General features: G+C 42.8%; 1 protein-coding gene and 1 non-coding gene across 2 annotated transcripts; one reads left to right on the plus strand and one right to left on the minus strand.

Moving 5' to 3' along the window:
* Positions 1–359: 359 nt before the first annotated feature.
* On the plus strand, positions 360–27,332 carry LOC137913797 (microtubule-associated protein 2-like). The gene is made up of 17 exons (XM_068757432.1): positions 360–570; positions 6,552–6,641; positions 7,055–7,129; positions 8,806–9,021; positions 10,818–11,102; positions 12,087–15,083; positions 15,180–15,404; positions 15,743–15,874; positions 16,935–16,996; positions 17,716–17,857; positions 18,449–18,505; positions 18,904–19,211; positions 20,658–20,750; positions 22,867–22,959; positions 24,396–24,477; positions 26,468–26,580; positions 27,111–27,332. Exons 1-17 carry the CDS (start codon positions 360–362, stop codon positions 27,330–27,332), a joined length of 5,403 nt encoding a protein of 1,800 aa, XP_068613533.1.
* Positions 3,445–3,526, minus strand: trnal-uag (transfer RNA leucine (anticodon UAG)). Its single transcript has one exon. It is a non-coding gene; the product is annotated as a tRNA-Leu (tRNA).
* Positions 27,333–27,692: the final 360 nt, after the last annotated feature.

A 27,692-nucleotide genomic window follows, 5' to 3' on the forward strand; every position in this document is an offset into this window, starting at 1 on the left:
TATGAGTCATCGCACACACAACTCAATAATTGTATAATCCACTGACTGTCAGTTTCTGAAAAACACCCAAGAACAATATTTCACACAGACACCTACACACCAGTTCAAAACAAGCACAAAGGGACTTTAAGACTTGTTGACGGCGGCCCTTATAGAAGCTGCTGCAGGGCTTATGTCTGACAGAAAGACATTTTTTTTTATTGCGACTGATCAGTCCGAAAGATGTTCAGTCTTTCGGACTGAACATTATTCAATTTGATGATGCATCGTCTTCTCTCCTCTTTTCCCAAATCCCTCAATTTCTCTCTGCCAGAAGGAGCGATTGTGTTGCCTCCCCTCCTGCTAGCTATAGCACCAGCATGGCAGACAGTCGGCAGCCAGAAGACGGCACCCCCCAGTGGGATCCATCTGGGGGGCAGGAGACTACTGGCACCCGTGGGGCAAACGGCTACTCTTCCTCCCCCTTCAGGACCTGCCAGCCCGGAGTCGCCCACATGGCCACGTCCTCCTACTCTGCCAGAGAGAATGGCTTAAATGGAGATCTAACTGGTGCTCACGCCGTTACTGCTGGTAAGATGTTTCTCATAACCGGATTGTTTTTTGCAATCAGTCTTGCCATGAAGCTACTTGAAGCCTTTCAGATAGGTCAGTGGAGACATTGTTTTCAATGCATCAGTTGCAAGTTTTTGGTGGTGGGAGGAAGCCAGAGAACCCAGAGAACCCAAGCACACACGGGGAGAACATGCAAACTCCTCACAGAAAGGAAAGAAGTTGGATTTGAGCCTGTGACCTTCTTGCTGTGAGGCAACAGCGTTTACCGCCAGGCCACCGCGCTGCCCAACTTAATGTATCTTAATGTATTATATTTAGCTGTATAATGTGTTTTTCATGGTGAAGCAAGAACAAATGCACTTTCGTGGCAAGTACAGCACATGGCATGCAAGAATAAAAGCATCGTGCTTTAATGGGTCATCTCTGTAGGTGTAGATGTAAATGTTAAAATGCGTGGGTGAAATCAGATAAAAACAGGATTGCAGTTGATAGGAGCAGAAATGGATGCGTGTGCATGACAGCCTTTTAAAAGGTAGAATTATGGAAGGGAAGTGAAAGCGAGGTGTGCAAGTCATTGAATCTTTTTTGGAATCATTACATCTTTTGCATTATTGGGCTGCTTGGGGCGTGGGTTCTCTAAAGTCCAAGTATGGCACATACTCATCAGATCAGCTTGATTTGTTCTCTTCGAACGCAGAGCTTATGGTTTGATGGAGAGAAAGGTCAAACAGAGTACATCTGCATTGAGCTCAAATTGTCTTTGACTTGGGCTTGTGTGTGTCGTCGTATTGTAAGAGCTTGGGTAAGTTCGTGTCTGTGTCTTTTAGTCAATATGCTGCGTGTGTCGTTACTTTCATGCGTCCTGTCCTTTCTTCTGTGTGGGTTTGCAGCACTCTGAGTCCTCACTAGAATCACACTGTTATTAATGGTGCTATAATTAACCCATAAAATCTGGCTCTGTGCTTCCCAATCCTCCACCGCTACCCTCAATCACGCCCTGGAGACGTGAACAATAGCGTACCATTGGTGTAGCCATGGAAACAGCTCCCCTACAATTTACTTTGCCAGTTCTTTTGTTCTTTTGCATGTAGCTTGTTACAGAGAAGGCCATGCAGCAAGCGATGATAATCAACCTCCCATGTCCCAAACAGTAGGGATTAAGTGATACTAGTTTTTAAGGTTGACTCCAGCGTTTATGTCGATGCCTGTTGACAATTGACCATTTTAACGGCCAAAATGCTCATATTTAATCATTTAATAGCATGCAGGCTCAATCAGAATTTTTAAATAGCGATAATGTGCACATGATTGCAAAACATTATTATGCCTGGATGACATTATTACACTCATTTCCGGGCTTTTTAAAATGTAATTATTTATATATGGAGAAAAAGAAAAGCTTCGAGCCTTGTCACAACGTCATGCCACTTGGTACTTAAATCAGGCTAAGAAGTATATAAACTTGTACTCAGTACTTCATCCATTCATTTAATTCTGTTTTGCGGGTCATGGCTGTTGATGGAGCCTATCCCATCTTGCTATGGGCGAGAGGCAGGCTACACCCTGAATATGTCACCAGGGTATTGCGGGGCCACACAAAGACAGACAACCATTCACACACACACACTACGGACAATTTGCAGTAATCACCAAAATTACTTGTTTTTGGAGGTGGGAGGAAACCGGAGAACCCCCACACGAACACGAAGAAATTACAAAATCCACACACTGGATTTGAACCCAGCACCTCCTCGCAATGAGGCGACAGCACTAACCACTACGCCACAGTTCTCAGTACTTTGATTTACATACTTTATATGAAGCATACATTTTTAATTCATGTCAGACTGTAACTGACGACAAAGACAATGCTGAAAAATATTATTTTTACATTTGAATTGTATTTTCCATCACTGTTCTATTGGGTTTTTGCAAAACTAATGCAGTCAGTAAACAGCAGAAACACATTTCACATTTCACAAACACATTCATTCATTCTGCCATTCGTGGTATCTCATTAAGCCTCTCAAAGGAATTGATTCCAATTTGCCAGAAGTATGAACAGATTAGAATTTGGTGGTCAAAGGTCAAGGTCACTGTGGTCCAACGAAACGTATTTTCAGCCAGAAGAAGATGTGGACATATTGGATTCTACAGCTCCAGCATGGCCCCTAGGCATGCAACCAGAGCTCTTCAGTGAACTACTCTCTCATTAAAATGAGGGGATACATTTTAGTCTGAAATAATTAGCAACTTTTAAGGCTTGCTGTGTTCCTCTGGGCCATTATTAGCATATATCACAAATGTATAACCAAAGCTGTTTTGGTCTGCTGAGCACCTTGTCAGCATCCGTTGGCATCTCTCCAGAGTCAAGCTAAATCATGGGCACAGTGACCAAGACAGAAGCATGACAGAAGGGCTGATGCTGACACTCAGTGAGCCCTCGCTCGCCCTGGAAAGTGCCTCTGACACAACAAGAGCCTACTGAAGCATGAAATTGCCCTTTTGACATTTCTTAGTGATTAAAGTTGGAAAAGTCAGCCAACTATGCTGGAAGGGCAAAAGAAAAACGAGTTCTATCCATCCTTTTTCTTGTAGATGAGACGATCGTCTCATCGACAGCTGCTTTTGTGCTTCCCAGCTTGCTACCGGCGTGAGGCGGCTACACCGCGGACCTGTGTGGCCCCGTGAAACCAGCACCTCATGGGGCCACACAGAGAACATTCAAACCCAGCACAGATAGGATTCGAACCTGTTACCTTCTTGCTGTGAGGAGACAGAGCTAACCATGATACCGCTGTGCTGCCCTCAATAAAAAAAAAAAATCATTTGGAGCAAACCAAGTTTTGTTTTTCACCTGGATGGCTGACATCTCAATAAAGATATACACGCTGGTAGCGGTGGGATTTGAACCCACGCCATTGAAATGACTGGAGCCTAATTCCAGCGCCTTAGACCACTCGGCCACACTACCACACAAAACCGGGAGAGATTAAAGTAAATTAATGTAAAAAGTTCTTATACTGAGTGCAGTGAGGTTGGTTGAGGAGCTCCCTCTGTGTTGTATCAGGGATATCGTTAGCATTGTGCTAACAGCTGGTCCTGGTGTGGAACGCATGACTCCATTGCTCGTTGGTTCCAGAGACTTTTGCAACATTTAGTGGTAATGCATGGATCTCCTGTGCGTGTGTTAGGTTAGGAGACAAGACATGCTAAACGATTTTAAGGTTCTGATATATTTTTGTTCAGTCAGCATGAACAGCGGCTTTGTTGCATTGACTCTGAATTCTGTTACATTTCAGCAGAACATTGGTTTTAATGTTCAGCAGCCATGTCCCAGCATTATTTCCATTATACTGGAAGCTGCAGACAGCGTGGGCATGTTACTAGAATCTAAATTCTACCGAGGGAGAAACCAGTGATCCATCAGTTTGTTACTATGGCAACCCCTTGCCGTACACATTTTGCGTTGCCGGCTGCTATCCTGACAGTCGCTACCCCTGCTCTCCCTGTGCCCCCCTCAGTACCGCTGTTTGTGAGCGAGTGTGTCGGGCTGCGTTGACTCTGAGCTTCCATTCATTTGTCGTTCCACCGAGGGGCCGCTCTCAGCTTTAGTCTGCCCTTAAATCAGGTAACACATGCTTTAAATCGCTACGTGTGTGTGTGTGTGACTGTAGATATTGTTATGGGATATTAGTGCAGCGCTTCATGCATGTGTGTTTTCTCTTGGGATTGCAGTTGAAAGTCAGGCTGCTATGTCAGTCGACATCACGATCAGAATGATGGTGAGACCAGCAGGGTCAGTTCTCGCCGGCGATGGGAGGGTAGCCTGGAAAAAATAATAGGTCGGCGACTTTGATGATACGTGTGTCCCAGAGAGAGAGAGAGAAAAAAAGAAAGTAGATTAATTCAAATCTGAAAATGAAAAATGAAAAAAAGAGAAAGAAAACAGACTGACTTAAAATCAAAAAATGTAAATGTAATATTCAACTCCTTAAAATGTATTCTCATGGGATGAGTTTAGTTTATCAGATCTGGTGAACCTTCTCGCCATAGCCAGAAAACAACGAAACTAGAAGGTGTTTTCATTCTTCATACTCAAACTGGAAAGGGGAAAAGACTTTAGTCCAAATGAAGTGAACAGATGAGTTTCCCAGCAAGCCTGGAGACTGTGTGTGAGCGTGGACATATTCTGGATGTTCACTCCTGTTGCCTGTCGTGCTGTGGTTGGTTATTTCCAGATGTATAAGTAAGAAACGGTGACTGTGAAGGCCTTTTGTACTCAATTTCCGATGTCGTGTTTGGGCACAGTACAGGGGGGGGGGGCGTCGACTTACGATCACAATTAGTTCCGAGAGTTTTATCATAAACTGACTTGGTCATAAGTCGGCCCGTATATTATGCATGATTTTACAGATTGAATTCTAATATTTTATCTGGGGAACATTTAACACACAACTTGAAGAGTTGGCTTTAATATACAGATTAGTGCATTCAAAATGTATTTATATAAACTATTTACCTTTTTCAAATGTATTTATCTTACATCTAATGATAAAGTGATTTATTCATGCCCATTGAGATATATTCTAAATTCAGGAAGAAGATTTTCTCCCCTTTAACTTGGATCTTGCTTAAATTTGAAAAAAGAACAACAAATTCTTGCCTCACCCACCACCAAACGCAGCTTTTCTTCTTTAACCCTGTGTGCATTGGGTGGGAGACTCACATCCTAAAATAAAGGAATCATCACTATGCATGTTTAGACTTAGACGTTTGTTGTTGGATGGTGTTGGGACTCCACCTGAACTTGATCCCAAAAACTGTTGCGAATCAAAGTGTTATGCCCATTGCAGAGGAGGGCAGTTTTTGGAGGACAGCTTCTCAAACGCATCAGCAGGGCTCTTTGATTCCAGGACTAATATCTAGGGGCCGTTTTCTGTTGTTTGATTTAACAGCCGTTGATTGTATTTGGCACTGGTAACGTTGTCGGCTCCATTTTCTCTGCCGGGCACTTGGTTATTTCATTTTCCCATTGGAAATTGGAAATGGCTGCTTTGATTTGGAGGGTGGGCTGCTTAAGTGTTCCTGGGAGAACAGTGTGTGTGCGCATGTAACGTTTTATGTGTATGCCTGCTCGCTTGTTTGTGCTGATGAGTGGGCGACAGAGAGTTGGATAGAGAACGGTCCTAAAACAGCAGCAGTAAAAGCCATGAAACTGTCTCCCAAATCCACATTAGCACTATTACTATGCAAATAAAGGCCGGTTTGATAAGCACGCTGCAGCTGCCTCTGCACGCCTGCCAATATTTCAACCAATTCATAGACTCAGACTAGCAGAAATCTATTAGTTTAAGGGGCAGTGCACCAAAAATAGATACTTTCCCTCTTGAACCGTGGCACTTGGTATGATTTTAAGTGATATCTACTGTAGTAGCCTTCTTTTAATTCAAATTAAAGTTAAATGGCACTACTTGGGAAAAGTCAACAGCAACATTCCGACCCAGAAATCATCCATGTTTTTCCACATGTTGCATGCCATTTTTATTTATTAACTGTTTTGTTCTGCACAAACATGCATTCACTCATGGATTAGAGGCTTGTTTTCGTGACCCAATGAGGCACAAGCATCGACATCATACAGACAAAAACTCTGATATCACAGATTTACTTTAATATTACTCCTTGCTCTTAGTAGCCATCATCTTAAAAGCTTTTCCTGCCGTATTGTTCTCATTTATTCTCCGCCACCCACCAGTGTCAGACATCCAGACAGCAAAGGCAGCTTCTTTCATAAATATGAAGCTAGTGTTGTCGTGGAGACTGTAAATCTCCTATCGCCTCACCGCTGCAAAAAATGTAATTTGATCCTGAATTTTGGAAAGTTAATGCATTTGAGTGGCATCTGGGATGGTACGAGTCCGCCACCTCGAATGAATAGAGGAACAGTAAGGGGAATTCTAACCAATGTGATTAACCTTGTGTGTGTGTGTGTTCAGAGCAAGTGTCAGCACGGATTGTGCAGGAAGTGACAGCAGAGGCAGTGGCTGTGCTGAAGGGAGAACAGGAGAATCAAAGGTTGCCATCAGGTAAGCCCCTCCCACACGGGCACACGGGGCACACTTGTTCTGTGGTGGAAATTATTGCTCGTTGGCATAGTGCTGCTTGAAGTTGAGCTGCAACTGGCATGTAATCTACATAGATTGAAGTTACTTTGTGACTAATGCATGGAACAGAAAAAAGAATACCTGGAATAAAAAAAAAAAATCCTAAAAGTGACCACCATTGTATTAGAGGGCAATAAAAAGGGCTTTCAAGTTTCATATGCAAATAAATGGTAGATGATGGCATGGAAGGGTCGCAGAAGGTGGGTTGTTCTAATACAGCTTCAGCTAAGTGTGTTGATGTTCATAATATATTTTATAAACAGAAGTGTTTAGTTTCTTTTACGATGTAATTTATATGGCAGTAAATATTTTTTTCCTCCCATCATGCTTTGTAGTTGAAGACACCACAAATCTGCCTCCTTCTCCTCCCCCATCGCCTGCTGCGGAACACTTTGGCCCTCTGGAACAAGGTAGGCCATGAAATATACACGTTTCAGGGAGCACGTCTCTTTTGGAAGGGAGTGCAGATCCCTTCTCTTCCATGACTCAAGCCATGCAGGGGTTTTGGGATTGCCACCCTATTGGGGGTACTGATGTGGCTTGGCTCTGGGTGTATCCTTAAATTCCCATTCCAGGACAGGCCCCACCCACAGCGGGACAAACCACACATTGGCGATCATTCAAGAAACATGTGCACATCAGAATTGCTGAAAGCAGGGAACATGGTCTCCATTTGTCAGACATAAGTTTGTTTAAAACCCTTCGTCCTTCACTTCATTATACAATCTCGATGGATACAACCCGTACCTCCATTCTATTTATCTCTACAAGAAACACAAAACACTCTCATGCATGGCCACTTTATTATGAGTGCACTCTTTTTTTTATCATCTCCTTCCATTTTCTCGTCTAACCTCCAAAACTCACTGTCTTCCCACACACTAATATGACAGCCAATTTAGTCAACCTTCCAAGCTTTGTGTTATTTGTCTCTTTTTAAGTTGTGTCTCTGGTTGTGTGTGTGTGTCTGAGTTTTCTTGTCCCACATGTCTGCTTGTCCGTCTGTTTCTGTATTTCTTTCACTGTGGTCGCAGCATTACTGAAATATGTAGCTGCCCTTAAGCTGATGCAAAAGAAGTTTGTTCTGAAACTAGTTAGCTGCCTGAACCTAGACATGACTAAAATAATAAGTAAACACCCATTTGTGTTTTTTATATGCTGATTTTTTTTTTTTACAGTATTGTAACACCATGACACAGTTTGGTTTATTTCTAAGTTTATTATTAAGTTTTAGTTTGAGCAACGAAGAGACACAGTTAGCATTAGTTAGCTTGGTCTTTATTACGTTTCCTGAGTTGAGTCTGCAGCTTGGCCAGCCATGTATCAAACTCAAACGTGTAGGTCTGTTGATATACTGTAGAGTAGAAGACGTAAAAAGGCTCATTTATCTATGTGGTGTTTCTCATTGGATCCAAGGGACTGACATAGAGCTGTTAAAATACGTTTTGTGTTCTGTGTGTTTTATGTGGGTGTAATTGGCAAAGCTGTTTTTTTTTATTGATGCTTTCCTCAAATGATGCACTAATTTACTAATTTGTTTGTCTCAGGTTCTGGTTGGCCTAAAGTTTTGTTACCTTTCCGTGACTTGCCACAGTCTTCATGTCACTGTCTTGTGTGTTGTATGTTTCTCTCTCTCTGTATTTTTGTTGACCTTAATGTTTTTGTGTTTTTATCTACTGTTTCACTGCAAAAAATGCTGATCTTTTTTTTGTTATTTCTAGTACAGAACATGATGATAATTTTCGAGTAATTTGTTGACCGCAGTTCAATTAAACCAAATAATGTCTTATAAATTCCAATTGAGAACCAAAGTTAGTATTTTTTTAAAAACTAACTAAGATTAGGACACCCTGCTTTCACAAAAAAAATAGTTTTATTTTCCCAAATTGCTAAACCCTGTTCTATTAATGGCACTGAATATACATTATTATCCAGTAAATCATCATTAAGATTTGCATTCTTTGAAATGTTCTCCATTTTCTTATATTATTTTTCCCCTTTACCCTTGTCCTCCTCTTCACTCTCACTTTTAGTCTGTGTCCAGATTTCCCTGCAGTTCTTCTCCTTGTGTCTGTCTTGTTCGTAGATGTAGGGGAGGAGGAGGAGGCGGGGCCTCTCCGCCGCTTCCAAAATTCTCGGGAGAGGTGCAAGTTCCTCGCCCCCTCCATCTCAGTTTCCGTGCCCGAGGACGACCCCTACCACTCCGACGAGGAGTACTATGAGCACCCATTGTTCAGCCCAGAGTGGACGCACTCGGGCTCTCGTCCCACAGGGCAGGCTGTGACCTTTAGACAGATTGAAGGTGAACCGCGCATGGTTCCTCTTTGCCATTTCCCCCTATCCATCCCCCCTCTCTCTCTCTCTCTTACGCTGTCTCACTCCTGTCACTTTTTAACACAGATGTCCTCCTCTCCTTCTTCTGTGATTTGACCTTCTTCCTTCATTCCTCCCTACCTCCGTCCTTCCGTCTCTCCGTCCGTCAGTTTGTTTGTGTCCTTGTCGTGTTTGTCAGCTCGCCATCTTTTCTTTCTTTTTTTCTTGAGTTTGTGTCATTGTCATGCTATGAAGTCCTTTACGTTGCAGCGATGTTTCTAAAACAGCCTAAGATTTTCATTGTGATTCACAAAGTGGACGTAAAACATCACACTTCTCACCAGTAACACCATATTGTGCCACCAAGGCTTACTTCCGTTTTAAGTCCAAATTGCTTACGTGATTGTCATTTCTGAGAGATGTGCTTTTGTTCCTTCTTCAAAATGAACCCTCGCCATGCCAAACCCCCTCCTTTAGGCACGCACTCACTGTGGCAACAAGAAGGACCTTCAGCCGAATATGCTCACAAGCACTTACATGCAACCTTTACTTTTGTTTGTAGAAATATGAATATTGAATCTTAAAAAAATAAATAAATTCCAATCTCGCTTCATATGCCTTTAGGCTTAACAAAAAGAAAACAGCCTTCTACACTAGCCATTCGTCGAAATAACTTATCTGGGATGCATGGCAGTGGATAGGATCGTAGATTATACCACTGCCCTTTCCCAAAGCAACAGTCTGTCCATATTTAGACTGACACAGCTAATATAATTGATTATGCTCAATTGATGACTCTCTAAGTGACTATATATGATGGTCAATCTTAATGCAGTGTGAAAATGGAGTGCTACTCCCGTCCCTAAATTGATTGGTGCTCATGGAAGGAAACTAAACAAAGAAAAGTGGAAGAAAATCTGACTGAAATAGGCTTAAAGAAAATCGAGGTGAAGGTACTCAAAGTGGTTTGAAATGTTTAACGGGCTAAATGTGTGTGCATCTTCTTCTTCTTTTCTTTAAAAGTCCACAGTAATCCATTGATTGGCCTACAGGTGCATCACATAAAAAGCAATTTAGAAAGTCACAGAGGTTGCTGCTGAACACATGCTATTTCAGATCTACTAAACAAGGGTGAACCTCCAGTAGGAAATAACAGTTACAATGGGAAATCACTGACAGAGAAAATAACAGGCAACTTGCATGTTTTTTGGCTCAAAGCTGTGTCACATGAACAGAACTTGTATAATCGAATTATTGTGTGTCAATTAAATTGACACACAACAGCAGTGAAGTGGGATGTTTCCCACACCCACAATGCACATAACACAGTTAAAAATACAGTCTGTGTAACGTAAAGAAACCAAGGAGCTTTTTGCAGGACTGAAATGCAGTCCTGGCCACAAGACCCAGAGATATAAGAAGTGTTATACAACTTAATTGCAACTTAATTTAGGTTTCCATATTACTTCAACCAGTCATTAAAGATGGTTATATATATATATATATATATATATGGAATAAAAAAGGTACAAATAAAAATGTGTTATGTCTGTCATATGAAAAATATATGTATACTGCACTTACATAGTGAATACACAAAGTATCAAAGTAGAAACAGAAACACACATGCACTGTATGTGTAATGCAGTTATATATGTGAATATACATAGATTTTGTCATCTTTTTTCCAGAGCTGAAAGTGTCCTATCACAAGTTGTGTCCTCACACAAGTCTGTGTTGCCTGTAGTCTTAATGTGTCCCCCTCTCACCCTATTTTTTGAGAAGAAGAGACAATGGAAGCTCTTACAGCTGAATGCGAGGAAGAGGTGGAAGAGGAGGAGGAAGAGGAGGAGGAGAGTACAGAGGCAGCAGAGTCCGAGACAGCTCTTGATGAGCATCAGTGGAGCGGGGAAGAGCCTGAGCTGGACAGCCCCAAAGCTGAGCCCTTAGAACAGGCAGAGTCCGTAGACGAAGGCCGGGACCTAGACCTAAGGCCGACTGAAGCAGCTTGCTCTGCTGCAGAGAGCTCTATGGACAGAGAGGAGGAAGAAGCAGAGGGTGTTGTGACAGGTGTGTCCTGCCCTCTGCTCTCCCTGCCTGCATGCTCCCGCATCATTGTATAGGAATGCCAAATGTTTTCAAGTAGAATGTAGAATTCAGGTTTGAATTGCAAGCAATCCGAATGCTGCGCACTGCTGTGGCTGCAAGGCAACACAGGCTTGTCGGTGAAAAGTGCTACATTCTTTTAACTTAATCTGGATTTACCGTGTGCTATATTTACGCTTGTGTCTTCTTCTTTTCTTTTCTGTGAAGCTGTGGTTTTTGGGCCGCCCGTTTTGTATTGATGTGATGAAGTGAAAGTGTTGCTGAAAGTACAACTGTGATTCTTCATCAGCGAGAGGCTTCTAGGTTCCGTCCTGTGTTTGCACATGGCTTGGCGATGGCGTGCCGGTTTCCTCAGACGTTGCAGGATATTTGTGTTGACTGTGTGATATAGCAGTTCAATTGTTATTTATACCGTATGCTCGCCATTTCTCTGTCATTCATCTGCAAGGCACTTCCATGTTTGATCTATTACTTTTTTGCCCATTGATTGACATATGGAAGTCATTACTAACAGCCCAAATTAATGAAATTTTGTGACGACAATATATTTGAACTGGTCAAATTCTCATAAGAATCCATAACAGAGAATGACAGAAATATTTATTTTGTGTGTGTCAAATGTTTTACTGGAGTTGCATGGATATACCCATCCCAGATACTATTGCTTGTTTCTCATGCATCAGCGTCAAAGTTACCTCATGCCGGTTCCGTCACATGCCATGCCATTTCCCTACCCATCTGTGACTTGGTGGACTCCATAATCCTTGCCGTTGTTCTTCACCGATGGCCGTGTCATTGTGCTGTAAGTTACAGAGAGCTTTGGCTATTTCTGTACAAAAAAAGGCTTTCCCAGTTCTTTGCTTGATAAATATCTAATGTGCAGCATGCCAAAACCATTAGATAACCATATGATGATTAAAAACAGGCAACTTAAAGATGTCTTTTCAGCTTTGAAGATGGACTCAGACAAGCAGACGAGTGAGAAAAGCGGTTCCATGAGTCCAGACAGCATCGGATTGGAGAAACGCCCAGAGGAGTTTTTCGCTGGTGAACGAGTTGTCCCAGAGAGTCCCACCATGGATAAGCCATCCTTTGTACCTCCGAATGTTCAAAATCAAGCCAAAAAATCTTCTAAATCCATCACACTCCAGCCTGCATACGGTGAACCAATCACAGTGTCGGAGAAACAGCCGTCGGTGGAGGTGGTAGAGTTCAGCAGCATCAGTTCTCCGAGTGATTTCTCATCAATGGCAAACAAAGATCAAGGAGGAGACGGCTCAAAGGATGCGAGAGACAGATCTGGCATGTCAGCATATTTTGAAACATCAGCGGTGGGAATTGATGAGACTCCGCAGTCTAAGGGCGAAGGCTATTATGAACTCAGCAGAGCCAGTGAGGCGAAAAGAACAGGTGACTCGGAATCGCAGGTGGAAGACACAGAGGACGATGAAGTGGTAAAAAAAACGTCAGGAGACAACAGAGTGTTCACAGTCCCTGACAGGAGTAATGAATGCCGGCTTTCTCCTGGTAAATTAGCCTTAGAGCAGAGGAGTTATTCCCTTAACATTACCATTGGAGCAAGGGATCAAAGTGGCCAAGGTAGACCAAGCAACTTCTCTCCACTCGCTACAGACATCATGCCATTTGCTCGCGGAAGTCTGGACGAGTCAGCAGACTCCCTCCCAGTCACTACACCCTCCGTGGATAAGCCTACATCTTTCCCTCCCCTGATTTTGGAGACTGCCGCTTCTGTTACCTCCGATTCTTCATCGCCTCCAAGGACAATCGAACCAGCGTCAGAGCCCAGCCCCCCTGAACCGGATTCACCAGAATCACCACAGCGCCTCAAGAACACCTACAAAAACGGCACGGTGATGGCTCAAGATTTGCCCGAGATGCTGGATCTCGCCGGCAGCCGTTCTAGACTCGCATCAGATAACAATGATTCAGAGGTCACAAGAAGAAAATCATTTCAAGCAGATGCTTCTGCCTTCACTGATGAGTTGCTGGGTAGGCTCGTTTTAGGGGAACAGAGTCCCACAACGAGAGATAGCCAGGTGGAAGAGATGGGATATTGTGTCTTCAGCGAATATTCAGGACCCATGCCCTCCCCTGCTGATGTTTTCAGCCCCACAGACATGTCTGCACAGGGTTTCACTCCCTCGGTCCTGGAGGAGAAAGTGGCTGAGCAGGCAAGGATACTAGCAGTCCGAAATACGTCTGTGGAGAGCCAGCCATCGGGAGTTACCGATGTCTCGGAAGAGGAAGACCAGAAGTGCTCGGAGAGACGAGGCTCTGCAGAAGAAGAAGGAAAAGCTGTTTCTGTGGATCCCATCAATAAAACTGCCAATGAGAAATCCCTCGCGCCGCCGAGTGAGTCATTTGTGACACCAACGGTCACTGTGACACTGGAAGAAGGCGGAAGGCTGGAGAGCGAGTCTGAGCGACAAGCCAGCGGCGAAGGCTCAGTGTCAGAGACGGAGATAGCGGACTACGAAAGGCAGATCCGTAAACTGGAGATGGAGGACCGGCCTCTCAGTGTGGAGGAGGAACGAGAACTGCAGGAGCTTCGAGAGAAGGTCAAACTCGTCCACCAGGAGGCCTACGAAGAGGTGGACGCTGAAGATGTGTACCAGCTGACTGGCATGGCCAAGGACAAAATCTCCAGGCCTTTCAAAACGTCGTCTGCGTCATCGGTGGAGAGTAACATTGACGATGACAAGCTGCTTTCGCCAGTACTGTCCCCTTCCAAACTCAAACAAAGAGAAGTTTATGGCTCTCCCAAAAGAACACTCTCGCCGGTGTTAGGAATAAACAAAGACGAGAAAGAGGAGTCAGAAAGAAAAACGAGGGAAGCACAGGAGAAGGAAGTAGTCGAGGCGCAAATGAAAGAAGAGAAAGAAGCGTCAGAGAGGAAGGAAAGGGAATTGAAGGAGAAAGAGGAGAGGGAAAAGAAAGAGGCGGAAGACAAAGAGAGAGAAGAGGCTGAGAGGATAGCGAGGGAAGAGAAAGAAAGGGAGAAAGAACAGAATGAGCAGGCAATGAGAGAAAAGATGGAGAGAGAGAGAAGGGAGAAACAAGACAAGGAGAAGAAAGAAAGAGAGGACAGGGAAAAGATGGAGCAGGAGGAGAGAGAGAAAGAAAAAGAGGAACAAGTAAGAATAGAGAAAGAGTTGAAAGAACAGGAAGAGAAGGAAAAGATAAAACGGGAGTTAAAAGACAAGGAGAAAGAGAAGGAAGAGCTGGAACTAAAAGAGAAGGAAGAGCTGGAACTAAAAGAGAAGGAAGAGCTGGAACTAAAAGAGAAGGAAGCGTTTGAACTAAAAGAGAAGGAAGCGTTTGAACTAAAAGAGAAGGAAGAGTTTGAACTAAAAGAGAAGGAAGAGTTTGAAGTAAAAGAGAAGGAAGAGTTTGAACTAAAAGAGAAGACAGAGAAGGACCTAAAAGAGAAGGAAGATAAACCAGCAAAATATCCAGATATAGACAACTTAGCCATAAAGGCTGTAGAAAAAGAAACTGAAAAACCGGCGGAGGCCAAGAAGGAGCAAGAGGAAGGCGAGGAAGTGAGCGCAAAAGAGATCGCCGAGACTTGTGCTGCCATCGAATCAGTGGTGACCGTTGAGGACGACTTCATCACTGTGGTGCAGACGATCGACGAAGCCGAAGAACCGGGCCACAGCGTCCGTTTCTCTGCCCCACCCGAGGCTGAAACCCTCCGTGTTGCTTCCCAGAACGAGGAAGAGGAGGATTCTGTGGAGTTGGCCCAAGAAGCAGATATGGAGGCTGCCAGTCTAGAGGAGGTGGGCGATGTTCCTGAAACCCACGGCTCCCCTGAGAAAGAAGAGATTAGAATGGTAGAAACAGAGGAACCAACAAACAGCTACGACAGAGACGAAACCACGATGGATGACTCCGTCCTGGACAGCTCCTGGATTGACACGCAAGGTAAGATCGTTTGCTTTTCGTTCGCTCTTCTACTTCAAATGAACACGTTTCAATTCGTCTCGTTTCACATGTACTTTCTTGCGCCGTTGGTTGCAGATGATGATAAGAGTATGGCAACAGAGCAGATCGAGCCCTTGCCCAAATATCCCACCCCATCCAGAAAGCCCGCTACGCTCCCGAACAAGCAGACGCAGCAGAAGAAGACAGAGAAACCAAAGGCAAAGGGAGGACGACCTAAAGGCAGAATGTCCACACCGGAACGCAAACCGGCCCGCAAAGAACCCGTCTACCTCCCCAGAGAGGATATCAAGAAGAAAAAAGGTTCTGGCCATTTAGCTTTTGGTTTCATTTCTTGAAATGACATAGTTAAGTGATTATTTCTATAACTAAGATTGATATCTTACACCCTAGAGCTGAACTGAACTGACACATTGAGTTCAGGAACTGTGTGTCTCCTCTTAGTTCAGTGTTAAAACAGCCTCTGTTAATTTGTAGTTTATATTTAAGTGTTTCTAAATGACAAAATGACTGATTTGAATTTCAGTTGTTTTCAACAGACAACATTTCTCTTCCAGAGCTCGGTATTTTGTAACAGATTTTTTTTTCTCTATTTTTTATTTTTATTTTTGCCACTGCTCTTGTTTCTTCTGACAATGTAGCTCTGATAAGGAAGACTGAGTTTACCAGGAAAATAGAGACTCACTCCCCAGCTAAGAGGACTGTGATGAAACCAGCAGCCCGCCACACACGCCCCATCATGCACCACTCCTGTCCTAGAAGGAGACCCACAGGTGACGCATCGCCTTGGCCTTTTAAACATTTGGTGGTTTTCCTGCAGGAGAGCCACCATAAATCTAGTTCCCGTCACATCTTATTTCCGCTGTTGGCTTTTGTTGTTTATTTGTTTGTTTGTTTACATGTGTGTGTGTGCATCTGGATGTCCATGATCACAATAAAAAGTGACTGCTTCATGTTTTTCATTTGACTTGATTTGTTTGTGCATCTTCTTTGGTCATTTCCTTTTCATTTTAACCGAACTCCTGCGATTGAAAGTTTGTGATTCGTCTTTGAACTACATTTCAGTATCACTGGTCTAAATGCGTTATGTGTGGTTTATTTAAACAAAGGCCTTCCAATCGGGACACAAGAGCCACAGTCAATGGAAAATATTGGAGCTGTATTTACCCATTTCGTCTGAATCCCACCATCCAGCCAACATATTAACATGAAACCACACCCCCTTACAGTAACATAAAAATCACACACATTTACATTTTGGCTCCTACACCAAATATTGTAAAGTAATGAGCTCTTTGTTGTGAAAAAAAAAGCGGAACATTCCTACCATCTCTGGTCTTTTTATGTATGACACATTTACTGAGGCTTTTCTCAGCCTATGGTTGCCAGGCAACTAGTAAGGGTAGTGGTTATGTCATATGTACCTGGTAATGTAATGTTGGTATGTCCCAGAAGCAGTTTGTACTTGATTGTCCCCTGAACTGAATTCTGTGTCACTGATGATGAATGGCCCAGTCGAGAGCCGCATTGCCCCAATTAGATTATTATTTCCCATGAGCGTTGTCTTAGATAATAGAAAAATCCCCTATTCTCTGTGTTATCATGCCAAATCTTTGCAGAAGAAATCTCACGAGAGGGGGGGGGCAACAACCTGACAATATAGAACTTTGGATTTGTTATACAACTTGCCATGCCAGGTTTAAGAATAGGAAGTTGTATATTTTAATTTCTGTAGAGCATTTAAAAGGTTTTGACTTCGCTCTCTTTATATGAAGGTTAAGGGATCTGTGCTGCCTGTTCCAACATCGCTTTATTTCTGTGCTTGTCTCTCAGAGACCCAAACAGATGGTCGCCAACCTCTCAGTGTTGCCAGACAGTCTCACCACAGAGCATCAGTGAGTATACGCCACCGGGCCAATGATGGAATGACTGAACGGTAACAGAATCAATCACTTCGAGAGAAATGCCATATGAAGGTATTACCGAGAAACAGCCTGACTGTTTGCTTTTGTGAATTCATTTTAAGAAAAAAAAGAATATAGATATAAAATGTACATAGTTGTTATTTTTAAGTGTTTGCCTTTGTTCCCTTACGTATGGCCAGACAACATATTTCCACTTCAAGGTTTTTGAACAGAGTGGGTGTTTAGTCACCTTACGACTCCACTCAATGCCTCCATCATGTGAATAACCGTTAATAGTTTGCAAAATATATATATATGTTTTTTCCATGTCTTAAATGTGTTCGTTCACTTTAGGTCCATTGAAATTAATTGCCGATCCATATTCTCCATCTCATTTGTTTGCCTCAAGGCCTTGTTATTGCCACCTCGCATGTTTTATTTTGGTGGCATGTGACGCATCCAGCTGGCCTCACGTTGTGCCATTTCAGTGCCATGCCCATCATTTCCCACTGACGCCACCTCCACATGTAGAATGGCTGCCTCAGTAAATGCAGATTGGTCATCCTCAGTAGAGCTGCAAGGCTCTCTGATAGGCAAGGTGATGGCTAGATGAGCCCTGTAGCTGCAGGAGCTACGCAGAGAACATTAAGTCATACATGTTGTTTCTTACATGGATATACGTCTTGTCTCTGGTGTATGCTTCACAACAGGACGGAGGGTCATGCAGCCCTGACAAGAGGACCTCACTCCCACGACATGCTGCTATACTTAGTCGCCGTGGATACCACGACCAGGAGGAGAGCTCCACCTCCATCACTAGCTCTGGGTCCACAGCACCTCGTAGACCCACATGTAGGCTTCAGCTCCTTTAATCGCCTGACAGCACATAGTATTGGTATTTAGATGACAAAAAAAAAAACCTAGTCAAAAGATAAAATTAAATTGGATGCTGGGTAAAACATAAATAACACAAAATCTGACAATTTAACATACATTTCGAAAGACAATTATTGCAAAAATATTTCAGAGATAATCTTGAATGTTTTTGTATGTATGCTCCTTCCGATTTGGACGCTTGTAACAGCTCAAACCAGCTTGTATAGCACAGCTGATGACTGGTAAAGGTGAGACATTGTGCTCCTCTTCGGGACATTTCACAGGATACATTTTTGCTGAAAAAGAATAATTCCACCAATTCTAACTCCACAAGATGCAGAATGTGAACCATAGCAAATCGATCAATGCAAGTATGGATGAATTCAGAATACTGCTTAGAAATGTATTTAATCCTGTTTGATTTTGTGTTGAATTGGTTTTTTGTGTGTTCTTTATGTAATTGTTGTGTTGCAAATATCCTAGAAATGCATTTAGTCCGAGACATACAGTATAATAATATCATTTCTCTAACTGAATCTGAAGCGCTTCCTGCTTGACCCTCCACAGCATTTCCTGCAGAAATGAGGGCAGAACACAGGACAGGACGAGCCCCCAGTATGACAGGTAGCGGGTAGTTTTTATTCTTCTGTCATCAAGATAGAGAGAACAATTTATTTTAGACTGCTGTATTGGAGATTTGATGTAGGCTTCACTGTCAAGAAATGCTCTGTGTCTGTAAAGCTGCTGTTACAAAACATCTTATCGTCTGAAAAGTGACTGTTAAAAGTCAAAATCCTCATCAAAGTCATACTTTCATTTTTGCTCAACCACATAATCAGGATTTAGCTGCAATCGTTACCGGCAATGGGGGTTCTGCATTATAAGATTGTTACCTTCATTCTTGTTCCTCATTTAAAATATAATTTCAAATATTTTCCACAACAATAAAATCATAGGACTTTAAAATATAGCACCTCTTTACCGTCATCTCCAGTCATCACCTTTCCTGTCCTTTCCACCAGTTATAGAATCAGTGCGTTCCCGTTCGGCTCGCAGTGGGCACTCCACCCCCCTCACCCCCGGATCCACAGCCATCACCCCAGGAACCCCGCCCAGCTACTCATCCTCCTCAAGGACTCCCGGAACCCCACGCTCCCTCAGTCTGATGTCCCAGGAGAGGAAGGTGGCCGTGGTCCGCACCCCGCCCAAGTCGCCTGCAACGACGCCCAAGCAGCTCCGCATCATCAACCAGCCACTGCCAGACTTTAAGAATATCAGGTCCAAGATTGGTTCGACAGAAAACATCAAGTACCAGCCGAAAGCAGGACAGGTCAGAATATATATTCTCTCACCATCCAATGAAAAAAGAAAACGGCTTCATACTGGTTTTTGGTTTTGGTTTATTCCAGAATATCTGTTTTACAGATTTTTGCTTTCTCACCATATTTGCTGAAAGTGACCCGATGTCTCTTTAGGTGACATCCCCCCCCCCCCCCCCCCCCCCCCCCCTCCTCTTGGTTATTCTCCAGCTCTGTGAACCGAGGCCATTAAATTACTACAGCTGGCTAAAATCTGCATTTCAAATTGTGTTTTCTGCTGCAGAACAGAATCCACATTAGCTGGATGTTTGGGAGATTGCAGCCGCTCGGTTCGACAAATCCGCTGCTCCGTGAGAATCGGAAACGCAATGTCAGCATTATAACAAAACGGGTGCAGACAGCCGCGTGTCACCTCTTGTAAGCCGTCAGTGATGTCTTGCCCAGTTTAGTCATCCCAAAAAATCCTGCATCGCCTGTCATCTGCAGGACAAACAGGGAACAGAAATGTTTTACAGACTTGCCACATTCGCTATGTAAGGATGACTTCTGTAGCTTCCTGTAGGTTCATGCTTTAATGTTCAGTTACCCCTGGTTTTTCAGTATTCCTCAGGGATTTGATCAGCCCTTATTGGCTGAGGACTGACAGCATCTATCAACCGCAGTGAGGAGGAAGTAACACTTTATATTAGACGAAAGGAAACTATCCCTCTCCTGACCTTTCCGTAGTCCTCCATAGCGCCACGCTCCAAGTAGTAGTTTCAAAGCAGCTGTAGGCCATCGCAGGCCTCTGCCTCTGACTTATCCAATGATTGTCCTCATAGAAGCCTGAAGACCGAAGATCCCTGACAGAGGCCAAACACAGGGCGTCTTGGATCTGGAAGTCAGTGCTGCGCCTCATTTCTGTAGCTCTGTGTCTGTCAGCGGCACACAGTGTGATCTGGACCCAAGACATCCTGGTACACGTAGCACTGTTCATTCAGAGATGTGTTTTAAAAGGACTGGACATGAGGGTGTTACTGAAATCATTTAAATCCTTTTCAACATTTAGCATTAATTTATTTATATAGATCTGAATATTAAATGCTTTTTTTTATATATTACATTTAAAATTGACAGAGGTGTTCATGAAATGAAAGTTGATGCAACTGAAAATAATTCAAACGAGGTACACAGGCAAGGAACAGGGAACAAATCAAATTGACAACGCTGAATTGCTGATCTATCAATTTAGTAATTGATTGTAATAAAAAATAAAATAAGTTTGCTATTGACCAGTTCCAATTATTAATATTGGAATACAATCGATATATATGTACGTAAGTAAAATAGTTATTATAATGATAATTCACAGATTTGCATTGAAATATTGAAATATCTTTCCCCCCCCCCCCAGTGGTCTTCTGAACAGCACTATCCAACATGTAAGAGGCCCTGACTGTCTCTGCATTTCTCCATAGATTCATATTTTAAACAAGAAGTTCGACACCAGCCGTGTACTCTCTAAACACAGCTCCAAGGATAATCTGAAGCCCTCTCCCCGTGGAGGTCATGTATGTACTCTCAGCCCTCAGCGACTGCTCCCTTCCCAATCGACTGATTCGTCTCGTTTATGGAATTAATTTTAGTTCCAGATTGATCCTGCAGGATTGCATCATGTCTGGAATACTGCAGCGTGATGGTCGAGTATATTTGTCCTTAGTCGTAGGAGTCCCTTCAGTTTGTCCCTTGCTAGATACTCCTTTATTTTGTCTCTGGGATTGCAGTTGGTCATTAAAGTGTTTTTTTTTTTTTACTCACACACGAAGAGCCAGTAGAAACTGAACACCCTTTTGATTTGAACCACCCTTTTCCACCATAAAACTTCAAATAGCCCAACTATCTGGCACCGAGGTGGCCTCGTGGTTAGAGAGCCAGATTCCCGAAACAATGTGCTGGCAAATGCCTGCTGTGCTCAAACATTCAAGTCCAGCAGGTCCATCTCACACCTGCTGTTTGAATTTGAGGGGGTAAATGGTTGTTTCTTTTTATTCTTTAGTGGGGTTGTCTTGTTGCTGAGTTGTTCTCATGATATTTTTGAAGCTGCTAAATTGCTAAATGTTCCTATTAAAGCCCCTTCCCCCTGCACTGCCTCGCATTTCAGTTTTTAAAAAGTTTTTTTTTGCATGATTCAAAAATAGTTAGAGATTTGGTTTTATGCTTTACAGACAAACAAAAATCATAAAATGGTAATGTAGTTGAAGTGAAATAAATTGCATCGCTGATTCGCGGTACTGCATTGTGGAAAGGAAGGACTAAAGCATGAATGTTATTTCAATTAGGATCAAATGATAAAGCATAAACTGGATATAATTATGATAACGAAGTAAGGTGCCTTTTTTTAAAATTTCAGCCATATTTTATTTTCTGTCTTTTGTTCTCTGAACCCTAAAACGTCATCACAATGCAGCTCACTCAGAGACAAATGACATCAGTAGAGAATAAAATCATGTTCAATAACCCCCTCCAAAATCTCTTCCCTCTCACTCAAAACTGAATCTTCCTGTTGTTTGTTGTATGTAGCATCTCAACACATTTAGAAATAAGTCGACTCGTGGTCTCTCCTCTTTTTTAAAGTTCTGTGGTCCAAAATTGTGTTAAATTTGTGTGTGTTTTTGTGTTTTTGCTATCCAGCATAGTCCCCATTGCTTTAACTGTGCTGCTGGGTAAAATGTATTTGTATTGCTGCTCTTGTTTCACTCCTGCTTTTCTCTTCACAGCTACATAAAACTCTTTACCAGCCGATCACACTTACATTTTACAACCATGAGTCAGCTCTTGACTTGCATCTGGAGTCTGAGCATATTCTGGAGAAGTCTTCTTCTTGTGATGAGGATTTCCAAACAGTTTTAGAGTTGAAACAAAGCATTGTTTTAATATGATGTTGTATTATGAAGAAACTAGAAGAGACCAACCGGTAAAGAGTCAAAGTTCATGCAGTGAGATAAATCTTATTTGCTTGCTGGCTTAAAACCCTCGTTTCCCTTGATTCTTTGTCCAGAACAACAAGGGAAACATTGGGTTGACTCTTAAGTCGCTTTCACACCAGAGCAGTTTGGTCCGCTTTAAACGGATCAGAGTCCATTTCCTCTGATAGTTCGCTTCGTTTGGGTAGGTGTGAAAGCTCATCCAAACTCTGGTGTGGACCAAACAAGCCAACTCTGGTCCGCCTGAAAATGTGGGTCTCGGTTTGCTTGCAAGTGAAACCTGGTTTGGTTCGTATGCGGTGTGAAAGCTCACCGGATCAAATGTACGTAGTAACGCTATACACAGTGCATCGAGGGTAAAGGAAGTACAGGGCACATTCCAAACCAAAACAAACATGGGAGAGGGAGAGATTTTCCCTCCTACTTTGTCCAATCGACGAGCGGCCCTTTCAACCATGCGATGCTGCTCAGAAAGTCCCGTGCGCTATAAGAAATCAGTGTGAAAGCAGAACCAAAACCAGACTTTCAGCTCCCCAACCGAACCGAGTCCACTTGATCAGGTGTGAAAACAACTTTAGTGTCTGAGCACATTCAGACATTTCGGAGAGAATATTCTGAACTATTTAAAGCCTTTCACTTGTTCCAAGTATGGCAGAAAAGCCCAAGTCCTCACCCACCTCATGCCTCACCTCCGCTCCTGCAGGCTCTCATCTCCAGTGTTAAGCTGGACTATAGCCATGTTCAGTCTAGGTGTGGCTCCTTGGACAGGCGAGGCTACTCAGCCGGAGGTGGAAACGTGAGTCTTGTGCTGCAAATCCATTGTCTGTACATGTTGATGTCAGCGTTGTTTCCCTGTTTCTCCTTTTTTTTCCTCTTCCCTCACATCCCAGTTTATTATTGTGACCCACTGGTATTGATCGACGCCATGTACCAGTAGTGGTTTGTGTCTTGCGATTTTTTTCTTTCTTTCTTTTTTTTTAACAATATGGGTCAAATGTCTCCTGCAGCATTTTTGAGCTTTCAGGATCGTATATGTAGTTTGGACTTTTTTTTTTAATTAAGGTTGCTAAAAAATATTTTTCTTTGTTTTTGTGAGCCTCGGTGAGTCAACGGGCCACATCAGTCACTGGTAATCTGGCAGTTTAAAAATAAAAGGCATTTTCCTACACTGCTTCTATTTTCTGAGACATGTTATTGTTATTGGTGGAGCCAAGCTCGAAGAAGCTTGAAAAGATTAATACAAAAAAAGCTTTTGCGTGTTTGTGTTTGGTGACGCACATTTCAGAACTGAGACAATCTGAACACAGATTAAGAGTCATACGTGCTGCATGAAACATTTTTCTCCCAGCTGATTAACTCTGGTTGCAGCCATCTGAAGTATGAAGCAATAAAATATTTTATTTAAAAAACGAAACAGCATTTCTCTCAGAGAAACACACGTGTGGAATGTTCATTTTAGCAGCTTTACAATGATAAACTGCAGCATATAAAATTCCTTGCTTTTTATTTTACTTTGGGGTGTGACCCCGAAGCAAAACAAAATCTCACAATAATCTCACATCTCTGGAGGGATGAGCCATCCTGCAGCCTGACGTTCACCCACGCCGACACAAACCACATCCCATCTCTGTTTATGCAACTCTTCTCACAGTGTTGTGGTTTGTAATGTGGTTCATAATCGTCGATTCATCACCATCTTAGTCTTGTTGGTTTTGTTAAAAAGTAAAAGACAAAACAAAAGGGTGACCTAAAGAGAGGTTGTGTCCTTTCTTGATCACTGTTCTGCATCAGAAGTTCTAAAGTTTCTCTCTGTGCTCTCTCTCATCTCCCTGTGTTTTATGTTTCCCCCTTCAGATCTCCAGGGTTGGGCACTTACCAGCATATCTTTATGCTCTTTTACAGTTTTTTTTTTTTTAATTGGCCCAAAACATTTTTAATTCAAGATGCAGCCGCAGCTTGAATTCAGTCTTTGTTTGGTTTCTGTAACAAACTCCAGCATGTCTCTGCACAGCAGAGCGCAATGGCTGTTATTGGACTGCTGGCGTTCTGCTTTCGTACTTTTTCTTTATTTTTTTTGCCTTTATTTCTCCGATGATACCCGACAGTCAGACAAACTTATGTCTTCCTCTATAAAAGATGCTCTGTGGATCTTTTGTATGCAAATGATTTTAGGCCAGCGGGAATTCAGCTATGAACTCTGACCCTGTCTTATCCTGAATTTGTTTCTTCCAGGTGCTGATACAGAATAAGAAGATCGACTTGAGCCACGTGACCTCCAAGTGCGGCTCTCTAGACAACATCCATCATCGGCCAGGTAACGGTCTACCTGCATACAATCCAAGCACATTATGATAACCATCATCCAGAGGTGGAAAGGATGAGCTGTCACGTCTTCACACCGTCACAAACACAGTTGACCTTTATCTGGTTGCCGTTTGTTGTCTAGATTTCAAAGTAAAAGCATACCGAACGCTGTATTCTGAAAGTAACCGACTCAGCATCGTGATAGGATCTCAGCCAGGTGAACACGCAAGCTCAAATGTGTGAGCAACTTTCTCGGGAACAAATCAGCCCACAAAATGAAAGATCAGCAATCTCCACCTCCGCCTGCTAGCCTAAGCAGCTCCACCAAAAACTACAAGTAGCAATAGCTGATGAGAACATGTTCTCGGCCTCTGTTTGGTGTTTCAAAGGAGCAATAAAGCTTATAAACTGTCGATGTAATCTAAATGCAGTCTTAATTCTCACTTTTTTCAAAGATAATACAAGGATAACGTAATTTGCAGTTCATGTAAAAATCTGGCACTAATCTGTACAATAAAAAACCCAGATGAGATGTACCGGTAGTTGATATGGATGTAATTACAGGCAGCCGAAATGAGGACATGCTGTGATTCCTGGTGGCCCTTAATGTGTCTCCTGTATGTCTTTACCTCATATGGGCAAATGTGAAACAGCACACATGGTGATAAGATCAAAAGACCTTCCATGCTTTGAATGGCATGTCCTCACGTTTTGCAGGCATTCTGTAAAGAGGATCAGTGGACAATAGCGCCACAGTCGGCGCTAACGATCTGAACAACTCGTACCGTAAGGCTCTCCGGGAGCAAGAACTTCATTGTGCTATCATTAAAATCACTGTAATGCTACTGGCGGCCCCTAATGCTGATCCAAGCCAGAGATGGCACATTTCCTCCAGATGATGAGGCATGATTGATTGATCGATCAGTCTATGGATAAGACTTGCCAGGATTGTGGAGTGCAACCAAATAAAGGCGATTTCGAGAGTCAATTTTGATTTGTAGTGTTGCTCTGTTTTTTTACTTAATTATTTTATGATTTCATCACTTCCTGTATGTTTTCCAGCATACCTGGTGTTTTACCTAATTTGCTGACTTCTTTGGGTTCTGCAGTGCCATCTGCTGGTTCTTTCTGGTCTTCTGACCCTTATTGATTGAGGGGTTGCTGAGCATGCGAGCTCTTTCAGTTAAGCTTTACCCACCCACCTTCCTGATGAAATCCTGTTGAATACCTCACTACAGGGTTCCATCAAGGCTCAGGAAGCAACGTCGACACAAACTCTGCGTTAGGAGCGTTGTCAAATTGATTCCCACGGCCGAGCAACTGCACACAAGCCTCACACCACTATTTGCAATGGACTATGCTACAGCAATCTATTGAAAGATGGATCCTGCTTCACCAGTCTGATGAACAAATCTGGACTTGATTGATGTTGGAAAGCATCGTGGCTACTGTGGATATAAATAATGTTGAGTAAACCGGGGCACTGGGGTGTTCTCCAGGGTTTAAGCTTTTGCACTTTTTTTTTTTTTTTACATTTGATGAGGAATGCAGGCAATAACAACTTATTTAATCCCTTCCCACTCTAGCAGCTCCTCAAAATACTTTACAGACTGTTAGCAGAAGCAAAGGGCATTATTTTCCTATTAAAAATGCCCAATCAGGGCCCTCCTAATGCTGCACAATATTTACAAATTGCAAATTTCGCAGTCTAACATATTATTAGAGGAGTTAAAAGTGGAGGAATTGGCCAGCACAAATCTCTCACCTCAAATCTATTGAATGCTGTTCAATTGTTAACCCTGGACTTCACGTCAAATATCATCACCCAGCCTCACACTTGCTATATTGGCCCACCGAACTCCCACAGAATCGCCCCATATTGTCCAGTGACCTTATAGTTGTGACTGTGAGGCGTCAGCTGATGTTGATTGTGTACGCCTGTACGGCTTCTGAACTCGTTCTGCTTTTTCTGTTCTTTCGCTTTCATTTTTTCGCCCCAGGCGGTGGTCACGTCCGTATAGAAACCGTGAAGTTGGACTTCAAAGACAAAGCCCAAGCCAAGGTGGGTTCCCTGGATAATGCTCATCGTATTCCCGGTGGAGGCCACTTCATGGTGAGTTCCAGCTCCATGCTCCCAATCCACGATATGAGGAATAACAAGTTTTTGAGAGATTGTCTTGCTTCTTTTTGATTGAAGGTCTATAATTTCACAATCATGTTGAAAAGACCTTTCAGTTCCTTTAGTTTGTCTGATTTTTTACTGTACAGTAATGAGAATGTAGATCAAAACAACCAATATGAAAATCACTATAATCTGAAGGGACAAAGTAATAATGAAGTAATAATCTAATCTATAAATATGAATGTAGGGTAAATTATATATATGCTATCATATATAAACATATATTTATAATTCCAATCTTCCAAAAACTTGTTGTATTCCTTCACCTGTCTTCGAGGGGAAAAGGTACAGTATACTGGTTTTATTGTAGTATCAATAAATAATGTAGAGATTAATATACAACCTCAGATTAGCATTCTCTACCATTAGACACTGACTCAATTAAATATTTATGAAACTAGTCTATTCCTTCTTCCGCTTTTGACACATTGTCACTCCCCCCCCCCCCACACCACTATTAGATCGAAAGCCACAGACTGACATTTCGCGACCATGCAAAGGCAAGAGTGGACCACGGAGCTGAGATTGTCGTCCAATCGCCAGGCTTGTCCGGCTCGATGTCACCCCAGCACCACCGGGACAGCCAGCTATCGTCCTCTGGCAGTCTCAACGTGACGGATTCTCCACAACTAGTGACCCTGGCTGAGGATGTTACTGCAGCTCTGGCCGAGCAGGGTTTGTGAACAATGGGCCGGTGGATTTCTGCTCTGCTTCCCAGATGCCCTTCCCCTGATTCCTTTGAACTTTTCTGCCTACTTCTGCCACCGTGAGGCCACGCCCAGCTAAACCACAGCCTCTAAGCATCTCCATTTCCAGATCCATCACTCAACTCTTAAGTAGAGACATTGTTTAGGAGCTACTTAATGGTCCTCTCTTTAGTTAATGTCTATTTTATATCCAGACATGCTATTTCTGACTCATTTTGTTGGCCTCCCTCTTTTTGAACGATTGTTGCATATAATAGTTCATTCTAGGCACTGGTCCTAGATTAAGTGGCGCATACAAAAGGCGGGCCAGTTATTGGCTTGTCTGGTCCTGGATCA

This window comes from Brachionichthys hirsutus, unplaced genomic scaffold (genome assembly GCF_040956055.1).
Source record: "Brachionichthys hirsutus isolate HB-005 unplaced genomic scaffold, CSIRO-AGI_Bhir_v1 contig_909, whole genome shotgun sequence".
Classification (NCBI taxonomy): domain Eukaryota; kingdom Metazoa; phylum Chordata; class Actinopteri; order Lophiiformes; family Brachionichthyidae; genus Brachionichthys; species Brachionichthys hirsutus.